Source organism: Bufo gargarizans, chromosome 4, assembly GCF_014858855.1.
Source record: "Bufo gargarizans isolate SCDJY-AF-19 chromosome 4, ASM1485885v1, whole genome shotgun sequence".
In the NCBI taxonomy this organism is placed as follows: Eukaryota; Metazoa; Chordata; class Amphibia; order Anura; family Bufonidae; genus Bufo; species Bufo gargarizans.
In genome coordinates, this window is record NC_058083.1 from 194,450,581 (window position 1) to 194,465,553 (window position 14,973).

Genomic DNA, 14,973 nt, shown 5'->3' on the forward strand with positions numbered 1-14,973 from the left:
TGCAGAACGGATGCGGACCCATTTAGCGGACGTGTGAATGGACCCTTAGGGCTCATGCACACGACAGTATTTTGCGTTCAGTATACTGGTCGTTTTTTTTAGTTCAGTATGCGGTACATATACTGAACCATTCATTTCAATGGTTCAGCAAAAAAAAACTGAAGTGTCTCCGTATGCATTCCGTTTCCGTATTTCCGTACCATGAAAAGATAGAACATGTCCTATTATTCCCCGCAAATCACTTTCCGTGGCTCTATTCAAGTCAATGGGTCCGCAAAAAAAAAGGAACACATACGGAAATGCACCCCTATGTCTTCCGTATCCGTTCCGTTTTTGCGGAACCATCTATTGAAAATTTTATGCCCAGACCAATTTTTTCTATGTAATTACTGTATACTGTATATGCCATACGGAAAAACGGAGCCTAAAAATGGAATGGAAACGGAAACACAACAGAAACAAAAAACTGATCCGTTAAAAACGTCCCGCTAAACACTGAAAAACCCATACGGTCGTGTGCATGAGCCCTTATAGTGCATACTGTTGATATCTTTTAACGTTACACACAACATTAAATGAAATAGATGAAATATTTCCGTGTGAAGACGGGTCCTTCTGCTAGTTTCTTATAAAGACCAATTGAAAAATATATATTTTAGCCCAAAATGAGTAAAATGCAATGATAAAAAAATGACTTAAGGGTGTTCATAGCCTTTAAGTCTGGCATAAAGAAAAAAGTGTAAAATTAGTAACCAGTATGTGACTTGTGGACTGTTCAACTCAATTACAGTATGTGTGGTTCTAACATCTGCTTGTTTTCCTAGGTAGAAAATATAAAAAACAACCATGGTGGCTTTCTACCTGCTTCCTTTGCTCGATGAAGTATAGATGTCACCTCATTGCCATTGGCACTTGTACAAACTTCATATGTTGCAGCCGCGCTCACACCCAAGGTCCCAGAATTGGCTTTTACACCACACAAATAGGCTGTACCTGTTCCCGCACTGTCAGGGACCTGTGCATCTACATTGTACACCTGCAGCATAAATATAATGTAAGCAAGGTAAAAAACAGCAACTCCTATTTTTCATCTGGAAGAAATTTAAAAGCCATATTTTGTTTTAAATAAATTTTTTATTGGTTTTGTGGCATACTATCACCAGGTAAAATCATAAAGCAGGATATCTGAATTCCTTAGGGAACGCAAGTATCCCATATGTAGCTCAATAATAGAGCTTTGCCAAAATATTAAAGAGGTTATCCAGGAAAAGATATTTATGACATCCTCCGGATAGGTCATCAGTATCATACCTGCGGGGGTGTGACACCCGGGACCACCTCCAATCAGCTGTTAGAAGAGGCTTTGAGCGCTCCAGCCTTTTCCTAGGCCATTGTACATTGGTCACATGGCCTAGTTGCACCTCAGTCCTATTCAACTCAATGGGGCTGAGGTGCAGTACCAAGCACTGCCACTCTATGATGTACAGCGCTGTCCATGGAAAGATGCCAGGAGCCTGCATCGCTCCCCAGAGCTTCGGTGAGGGCAGCGACTTCCTGAAACAGCTGATCGGTGGGGGTGCCAGGACTTGGACACCCACTGATGTTATAATGATGACCTATCCTGAAGATAACCCCTTTAGCAACCTCAGGGTAATGGAGCAACACTTATAGAGTACAACTGTTACTACAATTAACTACAATTATATGGATAGAAATAAATACATATAGATAGACAGATATACCGGTATGTAGCGATAAGCAGTGTGACATTTTATTTTAAAGTAAACTTGCTTTAAAGTGCACCTGTCAACATGATTAACCCTATTAAACTGTCTGGAAGGGTTGATCATGCTTAAAACAATATATTTCTTTTGTTTTTAGCTTGTACCACTGCAGACATATAATTTATGCAAATTTGTTGGACCACTGCCAGGGCTATATATACAATTAGGAACCCATAGGCATGTTCCTAGGGTGCCGCTCATCTGCTGGTTTCTATTTTTTTTCTACTTGCCCCTCCCCCCTTCTGTTGCCAACTGGGTAACCTGGTTATCAAGGGGGACACACAGCAGTGACACTACAGCAGTGACTACTGACTTAGGACCTGCTCTGTATCTGCTACACTGCAAGAGCTGAAGGACCTGTGTTGACATTACTGTCATGTGATCAATACAGAGCTCAGGAGTGGAGATGAGGAGTTGTGGTGAAGGATCTGTGATATCATGTGAAATGATTGGGTGGAGCACAGAATTGGTAAGCCAGAAAAAAATGGGAGTTGTACTCGTCTCCTCTTATACCTCCTCTCTGAAATATCCCCTGTTATCCCAAAATAACAGCCTGGATAGGCTGGAAGACGTAGTCCTGTCCTTTTATACCTCATCCCTGTAATGACCTCTGATAGCATAAAAAACCAGCCTAGACATACTGGGAGTTGTAATTCTCTCCTCTTATAGTAATGTGCTCTAATATCACATAATATCAGCATGGACATGCTGATATTGTACTCCTCTCCTGTAATGTCCTTTGACGCTGTTATATAGATTATGGTTTCCAGCATGTGTGTTTTATCGTCGTCCACTGTCCTAGGTATGATGTCCTCCCTTTGGGGGGTTATGAAAGTGGTCACACTAACTGCGGTGCTTAGTGTTAAGCTGATTGGTGGAGTGAGCGGGACTGCTGCTCCACCAATCCACTAAGTCAAACCCACTCAGAGATTGCCAAGGAGGAGACAGGAGCGCTGTGACTGCTGGCCTGCCCACCCTCCTGTCCGACTGGAAGCCTGCCCACCTATGAACAACTCCATTACTTTGTGCCCCTGGGCCCTGGCTAGTCTAGAACTGAAGCCTGTGCACTGCAGCAGCCACACAGCATCCTGAAAACAGTAGAAGAGAACTGAAGAGGCTCTCCCAAGTCTTTCTCAGGCCTGCAGTAAGTCTCCCTGGGGGAGGATTAGTTTGTGATGTGTGTCAAGAGATCACTTTTTCTAATGATATGACATATAATCATAAACACATTAGCTGAACATTCATTGTCTGGATTTATTGCAAAATATCATGGGTAACATGCTTTACTTTTTAAAAGGGTTCTCTGAGATTTTCATATTGATGACCTATCCTCCAATATCAGATCGGCGAGGGTCCATCAACTGGCTATTTGAAGATGCTGAAGTGCTACAATTAGTGTTGATCGAGCATGCTCGGCTGAACACCAGTTCGGCTCGAGCATCTCGATGCTCGGCACATGTCAGTATTCGCCCGAATACCGCATGTGCTCGAGCGCAATGCTCGAGTCTCCTCCGCGCACGTTTGTTTGCTGCTACGCAGCCAATAAACGTGCAGGTAAGTACTGCCCTTCACTGTAATGCCGTAGCCATGTTGGCATTACAGTGATTGGCTGGCCGGAACGCGTCACCGGGTGCTATATACACGTGTTCGGGTCAGTGTTAGTCAGGGAGAGCTGTGCTGAAGAAGGGAAAGCTAGTGTAGGAATTGACATTTTCTTTTTTTCAGTAGAAAAACTTGTCAGAGACCCAAAAGTCCTTTTAAGGACTATTGTTGTGTGTGGCAGCAGCAATATATATTTTTAGCGCAACCTGCGCTAAATTGCTAAAACTTAACAGACCCAAAAGTCCTTTTAAGGACTGTTGTGTGTGACAGCAATATCTATTTTTAGCGCATCCTGTGCTAAATAGCATGCAATAGTTAGGCCGCTGCAGACAGTGACATTATCTGCGCTACATCTCCTGTGTAACGTGTGCGCATCCCAAAAATATCTGTGACATCCAGTGTACTTTTTCTGTAGACGGTGTCCGCTGCGGACAGTGACATTAGCTGCGCTACATCTCCTGTGTAACATGTGCGCATCCCAAAAACATCAGTGACATCCAGTGTACTTTTTCCGTAGACAGTGTCCGCTGCGGACAGTGACATTACCTGGGGTACATCGTCTGTGTAATGTTTCTACATCCAAAATACCTGTGACATTACCTGTAATTTTATATTAGCCGCTGCTGACATCAGCGACATTATCTGCGGTATTTCTCCTGTGTAACGTGTGCACATCCCAAAAATATCTGTAACATCCAGTGTACTTTTTCCATAGAAGGTGTCCGCTGCAGAAAGTGACATTAGCTGCGCTACATCTTCTGCGTAACGTGCGCACATCCAAAAAATATCAGTGACATCCAATGTACTTTTTCCATAGACGGTGTCCGCTGCGGACAGTGACACTACCTGGGGTACATCTCCTGTGTAACGTTTCCACATCAAAAATACCTGTGACATTCCCTGTAATTTTATAGTAGCCGCTGACACCAGCAATAGTCAGGCCTCTTCAGACAGCGACATTATCTGCGCTACATCTCCTGTGTAACGTGAGTGCATCCCAAAAATATGTGTGACATCCAGTGTACTTTTTTCCGTAGACGGTGCCTGCTGCGGACAGTGACATTAGCTGCACTACATCTCTTGTGTAACGTGTGCACATCCCAAAAATATCAGTGACATCCAGTGTACTTGTACAGTGACATTAGCTGCTGCTGACATCAGCAATAGTTAGGCCGCTGCAGACAGCAACATTCTCTGTGCTACATCTCCTGTGTGATGTTTTCCACATCCCAAATCTTTTTGCGCATACACTTACAAATCCTACGCTACTGTACGTGTGACATACTTTCAAGCATATATAACATTTAATATAAAGAAGACGAGCAGTAAGAGACAAGGAAGTGGCCGGGATGCTGATGGTACACGCGCGTTTAAACTGTGCCTGCTGCCTGAGCACAAGAAAAACTATCATCCATGATACCTAGCTTTATGTCCCAGTTTTCAGGGCGGTGCAGGACAACGCTCTCAAAGTCAGACCAGTGCAACCAGGTGGTCGGTTGGATTGCAGCACATAATGCTTCCAGTCGGTTAAGCACCACCCTGTCTTCCACCAAGTCCACTCTCAGTAGCTAAGAGTCTGGTCAACACAATCCTCACCCTGATCCTCCCTTCTCCCACCATCTTGTCAAACAAGTGATCCCACACTCAGATATTCCGAGGAGCTATTTTCCTTCATTTGGGCCTCTCGACAAGCCCGCTTGAAGAGGGACATGAGATCTTGTGCCCTGATTTCCAAACTCTTGAGTATCCACAGTCATAAGAATATGACGGTGGGGAATGGCAATTAGTGTTTCACGAAGTGGATGATGATGATGAGGAACAGTTGCAAATAAGTCAACCTCAATTAGTGTCTCAAGAGGTTGATGATGAGGATGAGACACAGTTGTCAATAACTGAGGTTGTTGTTAGGTCAACAAGTCAGGAGGATGATCAGAGTGAGGAAGTGGAAGAGGAGGTGGGGGACGATGAAGTCACTGACCCAAAATGGGAAGGTGGCAAGCCGAGCGAGGACAGCAGTACAGAGGGGGAGGGATCCGCAGCACTGCAACAGGCTGGAAGAGGCAGTGGGGTGGAAAAAAGTGAGAAGACGGGCCACACCAAACAGGCCCACAACTGTTCTCCGGAGCACACCCTTGTGGAAATCTCCCTTGCCAGGGGGTAGGTGTATCACAGTCTTGCACATATTTGAGGAAAGTGCGGACGACCAAAGAATTGTAATTTGCAACCTGTGCCATACAATAAAACACTTTTTTCAGACATAACCTTGAGGACCGCGAAAGATCCAAGTTCCAGAGAGACTTACAAGATTACGCCAACAATCAAGTGTACCGTACTGTATCTCAGAACTACCCAACATCAGGACCAGCTGCCCCTAGACATCAGTCTCTTCAAGCACCAGTGATGAAATTGATTTTTTAGACAGAGATTCTGTGAGAACCAGACGAAGAGGCCGCCAAGGAGGGCGGGGAAGAAACACAAGAGGAAGAGGACAAGGTGTTGCAGAAAACTAAAAGACACAAATAAAGATCCGACTGACTTGATCCCAAACTAAGGAACATAAGGGTAAGCCCTATAACAGCCCTAGAGCTCTCTCTGACTGCTTAGCCCATGCAAAGATCTTTATGATAGATAATTGCATGCCCTCGTACCTAGACTGTGTGACACCTGAAAACCCTATAATAGTGAGGGGACACGACCACCGGCTCCCTACACTTACTACGGAGGGAGTGAGGGTCACCTAGGATCAATCCAACAGGAAAACACAAATAAAGGAACAGACTAACTGAGGAGCCAGCAGTTGCAGCATCTAGCAGTGAGCACAATCCAGGAAGTTGTATAAACCGCAAAGTGATGCAGTATGGGAGGGGATATAAAGGGATGCAATCAGTGCAACTAGATGACAGTTGAGAGGGAAACGAGATGACAAAACGAAACCAAAACAAAAGAACCTCAAGCAAGAGGTACTGAAGAACGTCTGTCAGAGCTTCTCAGAGATCTGGCGGTGACACAAGGCTACTATCAACAATCGAGAGAACCCATCAGGACCAGATACACCAACAGTGATCAGATATAAATACTAACGAAAAGAAAAAAGACACCAACAATCTTGTAATCAATCTATCCGAGAAATCCCTGACGACCGACGAAATGTCCGCATTGAATTTAGGTTTAGGATTCGTACCAACCAACTTCACTAACCCATACCTACTAGACAAGGAAATGTCCAGATTCTTTAGATCAATCAGACTACGAGCATATATCGAAATTGAAAGACCCATCTGGACTACCCAGAATGACAATACTCCATCTCCCTTCCAAGATCGCATCAAAAGCTGCAAACCTCCAAGCAACTTTACACATCCAGAAAAATATGACATTGTGGAGTCTTACATCTCTCGGGTACAACAGGACCTCAAGATCTTAGAAAAAAAGACACTCACCAAGGAGGTAAGACATATGTCCAAAGGACTATCATGTGCTCTCACAAATTTAAGCAAGGATAGAGGTATAGGTTTAAATCCAGCGGACAAGGGCTTGGGTATAGTAGTAATGAATAGAACTTACTACAGGGGAGAGATCCTACGCCAATTGATGGACCACAACACCAATTTACCCATAGACTATGATCCCACCAAGGAGTTTTCAAATGAACTATCGGTAATTATCAATGAAGCTCTCAATAATAGAATAATCAACAAAAAAGTGGCCGATTACCTCCCCCAAAACACCCACATGTTCCGGTTATATACATATTACATCATATTACCTAAAGTTAATAAAAATAGAGAACACCTCCCAGGGAGACCTATAGTTTCCGGTTGTGATTCTATTTTCCAACCAGCAGCTAAAATGTTAGATTGCCTACTAAGACCCTATGCTCAGAAAGGTTAATCCTTTATTGAAGACACCACAGCCTTCTTAAATCAAATTCAGAACATACATCTGGACTGGAAGGATTGTCTCCTAGTCACGATGGATGTGGCCAGTTTGTACACTAATATCCCGACATTAGAGGGTATTGAGTGCGTCCAAGAATCCCTACACCAAGAGGATGAGTTCTCATCCAGTGAACAACAATGGGGCAGGGAAGGGGGTGTGGTTACCGTGACTTGAAGCAAGGAGGCCGCTGCTTCCATGACTTCAAGCATATGTGGAGAAGGGCGCCGGGCAGGGGATCAAACAATGTTTTCAGTACTTTTGCTGCATCTGCCTTCAGGCATCATCAGAAACACACTGCTGGCTACACGCAGGTACTGCTGGCGGCTTGGAATGGTTTTGGGAGGTGACAGGTTCCCTTTAATTAACTTTCATGAGATTATTAATTCAAGCGTGGACTCCATCTCTCTCTCCCTTAACTTCAGCAAAAGATAAATTCCTTTCCTATACGTCCATCTTGATGTAAGAGACGGTACTCTGGTGACTGATTTGTACACGAAACCTACGGATAAAAATAGCCTACTCAGATTTAACAGTTACCATCCCCCAGGTTTGATTCGGTCCCTCCCCCGATCACAACTCTTGAGGGTCAAACATTCTGTGTCTGACACTACCACTGTCAAAAAAATTCCTCAGGAGAGGCTTCCCCAGGCACATACTTCAGAATCACATACTGTACATGAAGTACAGTATGTGACCTCCCTAGAACCAACTTATTGTCCCCTAGGCCACCTACCCCTGATTCTCAGAACAAACGTATACCATGTGTAACAACATTCTCCCCTTTGAGCAATGACATTAAGAGAATCATCAACAAACATTGGCTTATTCGGACACCCCTTAAGTCCTTTAAAAGGGCGAGAAATATTTGAGACATTTTAGTGAGATCTGACCTTGGCTCTAATAGAGCGAATGCTATACAAACCACCATCACGGTTACTTCCATTAAGGGCACATACCCCTGCTTGACATGTGCCCAATGTGGCAATGTCACCAAGGGCCCCACCTTCTCCCATCCCTCTACAGGTAAAATATTTAACATTCAAGGACATTTCTCTTGCCTCACAAGCTATGTTGTATACCCCATAAAATGCCTGTGTGGTTTGGGGTATGTTGGTGAAACTATCCAAAAGATTAAAGAACGGATTTGCCAACACAAATCTAACATACGTACTAAAAAGATGGATGCCCCTCTAGTGGAGCACTTCACTACGTACAAACACTCTGTTAGCCAATTGTGTTTTCAGGTTATTGACTGCTTCCCCCCCTCTGCAGCGAGGGGGCGACCGTGAATTGCTTCTTCAGGAGAAAGAGATGGTGTGGATCCACTGCTTGAATACATTAGAACCGTCAGGACTCAACAGAAAATATTGTTGGGATTAATCACGTTCTTATGCTTTTGTGTTGATACGTTATTTAATAGTTTTTTTAGCTACAATGTCCTAAATGTTTTTATTCTCTTTCTTTCCATAAGGCCTGAGTCGTCCAATAGCGAGTGGAGACACTCGTTAAGCACGCCCCACGGTCCAATTGGTCTAGCCTTTCAGCTTATGTGGGATTTTCCGATTACCAGGTTGTTATCATTCCCAGGGCTATCCTAATTTTTCCTGGCAACTTTGCCCTCAACCAAAATGGCTACCCCCGACTCAGGGCGCCTGTGCGCCTGTCGTACCCAAGCCTCCTCCACCCTGCCCGCCTCTGCATTTAGCCTGCGTTCTTCTCGGGCTTATGCGCCTGCGCACGGCGGTATTCACTTCCTACCCGCACTGCGCCGGTGCTCCTTCACCTCTCCGGCCCACTGCGCCTGCGCACTGCTGCCTGGAGGTCCGATCCGTGTACCCTGGCTCCTTTCACAGTGCAACTGAGCACACTTGTTGCACCTGCCCAACACTGCTGACACTTACCAATCGCCTCTTTTCTTCAGGTATTTGAGATGGCACCCGCTATCCCCAATGTAGCGCTGGCTTTCCTTGACCCTGGTCACAAACTAGGTAAGATTTACTATTCATGTTTTTATACCTATTTTCTTTTTGCCACCACACTTGCTATTAGTGTTCCTTCTAGCTGCCCCAGTCTACGGCTGCAACCTTCCCCTGTACCTTACTCTCCACTATTGTTTCTTATTGTCTTGCCTCTATTTCAGCCCTCTGGTATTTGCACAACTATTTAAATTGGTGTGCTCTATGTATTATAATAACTCTTTTTACCATTATGTATTGTCAAATATGTTCATGGTCTATGTACTGATTCCTGGTATTACCATTGTGTGATTATTTATAAATGAAATTACTAGCGTGATATCTACTCATATATGTATGATGTCTCTAAATCATGGATTGATTTTCTTCCTTTTTTCTCATTTTTTTTCTTCCTCTTTTGCTTTTTTGTACACCAGCCTGATGAAGGGCTTTCCTTTAGCCCAAAACGTTGTATTGTTGTGCACCGCCATGTCCGGCTGAATAAATACACTAATTTGCATATCTACCATTTGGAGTGCTGTCTATTTGTATATATAATACAAAAATGAGCAGGGGCGTGAACACTAGCAACCTCACCACCACCAGCATGATCCGCCGCATGGCATCAAAGCACCGTAATAGGTGGGCCAAACACCTGGGTCCACAATCTGTGTCTGCGGGTCATACCACTGCCTCTTCTTCCCTTCTGTTACGTGCTGGCCAATCCCCTGTCGAAGGCGCAGGCCTAAATGCCTCCCGCCCTGTACCTGGAACTTCACAAGCACCATCAGCGACCACATCCACTTTCGTGTCCCAGCGCAGCGTACAAATGTCCTTACCCCAGGCATTTGAACGCAAGCGCAAATACCCAGCCACCCACAGGCCATAGCACTAAATGCTCAACTTTCATAATTATTGGCCCTGGAAATATTTCCATTTAGGCTTGTGGACACTGAGGCCTTCCACAGCCTGATCTCGGCGGCCGTTCCTCGTTACGCAGTCCCCAGTGCTTTCGGCCAGGGACTCTACATTTCCCTGACGGCACACTGGGTGAACGTTGTGGAGGCCGGGAGCGAGTCGTACCCTGGGATGGCACAGGTGTTACCGACGCCAAGGATTGCGGGCCCTACTTCCATCAGGGTTTCCGCCACCACCTACGTTAGTGGCTCCTACCCCCACTTCTCCTCCTCGTCCTCCTCCACTTCCACCTTTGAATTATCCTCTTGCAGCACCAGTCAGCCATCAGTCAGTAGCTGGAAGCAGTGTAGCACTGCAGTGGGGAAGCGTCAACAGGCCGTGCTTAAGCTGATCTGCTTAGGTGACAAACAGCACACAACCTCAGAGCTGTGGCAGGGGATAAGAGACCAGACTGAGCTGTGGCTCTCACAACTCAACCTAGAACCAGGCATGGATGTGTCTGATAATGGCCGTAACTTGGTGGCGGCTTTGGAGCTCGGCAAACTCACACACATCCAATGGAATACCAGCTGCAACATGGTCATTGACTTTCCAGTCAGCTTCCGCTCTTCACAAGCGAGGAGTGGGCATGGATGTCTGACCTCTGTGAGCTTTTAAGAATCTTTGAGGAATCAACACAGATTGTGAGCAGCGATAACGCTATTATCAGCGTCACCATCCCACTTCTGTGTCTACTCAAACGCTCGCTGCTCACAATTAAGGCAGACACTTTGCATGTGGAAGAGGTGGAAATGGGGCAAGACATTACACAGGGTGATAGTCAGACCACCCTAAGTTCGTCTTCTCAGCGCAAATTGAATGATGATGAGGAGGGGCAGAAGATAGTTGTCTCCGCTACAGAGGGTAGTACCCATGGAAGTTTAATTCCATCTGTTCAGCGTGGATAGGCAGAAGAGGAGGAAGAGGATGAGAAGATTGAGAGTCATCCTCCTGATGACTACAGTGAAGTCTTGCCTGTTGGGACTCTGGCACACATGGCTGACTTTATGTTAGGCTGCCTTTCCCGTGACACACGCGTTTTACGCATTTTGGCCAACATCGATTACTGGTTGTTCACCCTTCTCAACCCCCGCTACAAAGAGAACTTCTCATCTCTCATTCCTGTGGTGGAGAGGATTAGCAAAATGGTGCAATACCAGAAGGTCCTTGTGGAAAAATTGCTCTAAAAATTTCCAGCTGACAAAGCTGGCGGCAGAGTGCCTAGTTCCTTAGGCAACCGAGGAGGGAAGACGAGGGGAACACACAGCAGTTCCAACAGAGGCAGGGCAACACTCTCCAAAGCCTGGGACAGTTTCATGACACCCCGCCAGCACCCTCACCCTGATGCGCGGCCTAGTGTCACAAGGAGGGAAACATTTTGGAAGTACGTAGCAGACAGTGTCAGCGTCCTCAATGATTCCTCTGTGCCTTACAACTACTGGGTGTCTGAGCTGGACACATGGCACGAACTCTACGCCTTGGAGGTGCTGGCCTGCCCTGCCGCCAGCGTTTTGTGAGAGTGGGTATTTAGTGCTGCTGGGGGCATAATAACTGATAAGCGCATCTGCCTGTCAACTGAAAATGCTGACAGGTTGACTCTTATAAAAATGAACAAGGCCTGGATTGCCCCTGACTTCTCTACTCCACCAGAGAAAAGCGGCTGAACATAAAGGCACTTTAAATGTGCTTTTTATAACGTACTGAATACACTGTATTCCCATGCACCTCTTCCACCACAAAAAAGGGTATATGGTTTAATCTTACTTTTCTCGATGTCCTCCTCCTCCTCTTCCATCATATCAACCTGCTTATTAGTCTGCCCTTGCTCCTAATGTTGTAGAGGATCAGCTCACCTGCAGGCCCTCACCTACAATCTTTTAGAGGGTCAGCTCACCTGCAGACCCTCACCTACAATCTTTTAGAGGGTCAGCTCACCTGCAGGCCCTCACATGTAATGTTTTAGAGGGTCAGCTCACCAGCAGGCCCTCACCTACAATCTTTTAGAGGGCCAGCTAACCTGCAGGCCCTCACATGTAATGTTTTACAGGGTCAGCTCACCAGCAGGCCCTCACCTACAATCTTTTAGAGGGCCAGCAGGCCCTCGAATATAATGTTTTTGAGGGTCAGCTAACCAGCAGACCCTCAACCATAATGTTTTACAGGGTCAGCTCTCGAGCAGACCCTCACCTACAATCTTTTAGATGGTCAGCTCACTTGCATGCCCTCGCATATAATGTTTTTGAGGGTCAGCTCACCAGCAGGCCCTCAATCAGAATGTTTTACAGGGTCAGGTCACCAGCAGGCCCTCACCTACAATCTTTTAGAGGGCCAGCACTCCATCAGGCCCTCACCTACAATCTTTTAGAGGGTCAGCTCACCTGCAGGCCCTTGCATATAATGTTTTAGAGAGTCAGCTCACCAGCAGGCCCTCACCTTCAATCTTTTAGAGGGTCAGCTCACCTGCAGGCCCTCAACCATAATGTTTTACAGGGTCAGCCCACCAGCAGGCCCTCAACTATAATGTTTTACAGGGTCAGCTCACCAGCAGGCCCTTACCTACAATCTTTTAGAGGGTCAGCTCACCAGCAGGCCCTCACCTACAATCTTTTAGAGGGTCAGCTAACCAGCAGGCCCTCACCTTCAATCTTTTAGAGGGTCAGCTCACATGCAGGCCCTTGCATATAATGTTTTTAAGGGTCAGCTCACCAGCAGGCCCTCCCTTACAATCTTTTACAGGGTTAGCTCACCAGCAGGCCCTTGCATATAATGTTTTACAGGGTCAGATCGCCAGCAGGCCCTCACCTACAATTTTTTAGCGGGTCAGCTCACCTGCAGGCCCTCAACCATAATGTTTTACAGGGTCAGCTCACCAGCAGGCCCTTACCTACAATCTTTTAGAGGGTCAGCTCACCAGCAGGCCCTCACCTACAATCTATTAGAGGGTCAGCTAACTAGCAGGCCCTTACCTTCAATCTTTTAGAGGGTCAGCTCACATGCAGGCCCTTGCATTGCATATAATGTTTTTAAGGGTCAGCTCACCAGCAGGCCCTCCCTTACAATCTTTTAGAGGGTTTGCTCACCAGCAGGCCCTCGCATATAATGTTTTACAGGGTCAGCTTGCCAGCAGGCCCTCACCTACAATCTTTTTGAGGGTCAGCTCACCTGCAGGTCCTCACATATAATGTTTTAGAGGGTCAGCTCACCAGCAGGCCCGCACCTAAAATCTTTTAGAGGGTCAGCTCACCTGTGGGCCCTCACATATAATGTTTTAGAGGGTCAGCTCACCAGCAGGCCCTCATCTACAATCTTTTAGAGGGTCAGCTCACCTGCAGACCTCGCATGTAATGTTTTGGAGGGTCAGCTCACCAGCAGGCCCTCACCTACAATCTTTTAGAGGGTCAGTTCACCTGCAGGCCCTGGCATATAATGTTTTTGAGGGTCAGCTCACCAGGAGGCCCTCGCCGATAATGTTTTACAGGGTCAGTTCACCAGCAGGCCCTCGTCCATAATGTTTTCAATGGTTAGCTAAGCAGCAGGCACTCGCCCATAATTTTTTCGATGCTCAGATCAGCAGCATGCACTCGCCCCTAATGTTTTAGAGAGTCAGCTCAGCAGCAGGCCCTCGTCCGTAATGTTTTAGAGGGTCACCAGCAGGTCCTTGCTCCTAATGTTTTTGAGGGTGACCAGCAGGCCATCAATCATAATTTTTCAAGGGGGTATGATGCCCTCCTTTATGTGTAATAAAGGGTTTATTGTAGTGCCAGTTCCTTGTAATTTATGGAAGACCTTTCACTTAGTGCATAGGCTTTATGAGTGAGTGTAGGAGTCTCCCTACCTGAACAATTGTACCACAATGTGAATTAGGCCCTCCATTATGTATTATACAGGTTGTAGTGGAGTGCGTCTTCCTTGTAATTTTTGGCAGCACTTTTTAGTTTACAAGTAAATATATAGGAAAGAATGTTTCCTAATAATTTTTCCTCTAAAATCGATATTATCTTCGGTTTGTGCGTATTATTGTCAGTCTGTAAAAGTGGAGTACTACTCGGACAACATCGTTCCTTGCAGCGACCTGGGAGTCCAAGATGCATCCAAGGCAAAATGAAATATATACAGTGAGAGGGGGCAAAATGAAATATACAGTGAGAGGGGGCAAAATGAAATATATAGAGTGAGAGGGGCAAAATGAAATATATTCAGTGAGAGAGGGGGCAAAATGAAATAAATAGAGTGAGAGGGGGCAAAATGAAATATATACAGTAAGAGGGGGCAAAATGAAATATATACAGTGAGAGAAGGGCAAAATAAAATATATACAGTGGGAGAGAGAGGGTCACTGACAAAACTTCGGCAATAACCATGAGGTCCATGACCTACACTAAATGTACATTTTATTATAATATGATAGACAGGGAAGTAAAAAATCAGACATCCCTTTGGAAGTGGTGTGGAAGAGGACCGTTCACTTTTTTAATGTTTTTCACTTTTAACCTTTTCATGATGTGAAGTACCTTCCAGTTATGCTGCCAGAATTTTTCTTTTTTTTAAATCACTGCCCCGCTGTGATCCCCCAAAGTTTTGGCTCTCAATATGTTAATACCGAGCTTCGGTATAGGGAGGAGGAGAAGCCAGCATTTCTCAGTGGGTGTCTCCTTCTCCCCGGCTGCCTTCGGATCGCTCAGTAGTAACATGTTGGGCACCAAAACTTTAGGGGAAGACAGCAGGGCAGACAAGGG

General features: G+C 45.7%; 1 protein-coding gene across 1 annotated transcript in view; it reads right to left on the reverse strand.

Moving 5' to 3' along the window:
• LOC122935311 (alkaline phosphatase, tissue-nonspecific isozyme-like) overlaps positions 1-1,520 on the reverse strand; it is a 43,590-nt gene extending 42,070 nt beyond the window's left edge. The window contains exons 1-2 of the mRNA XM_044291077.1: positions 1,461-1,520; positions 862-1,036 (exon numbers count right to left, since the gene is read on the reverse strand). Coding sequence (XP_044147012.1) covers positions 862-1,036; positions 1,461-1,520 — 235 coding nt within the window. The remainder of the gene's footprint in view (positions 1-861; positions 1,037-1,460) is intronic.
• Positions 1,521-14,973: the final 13,453 nt, after the last annotated feature.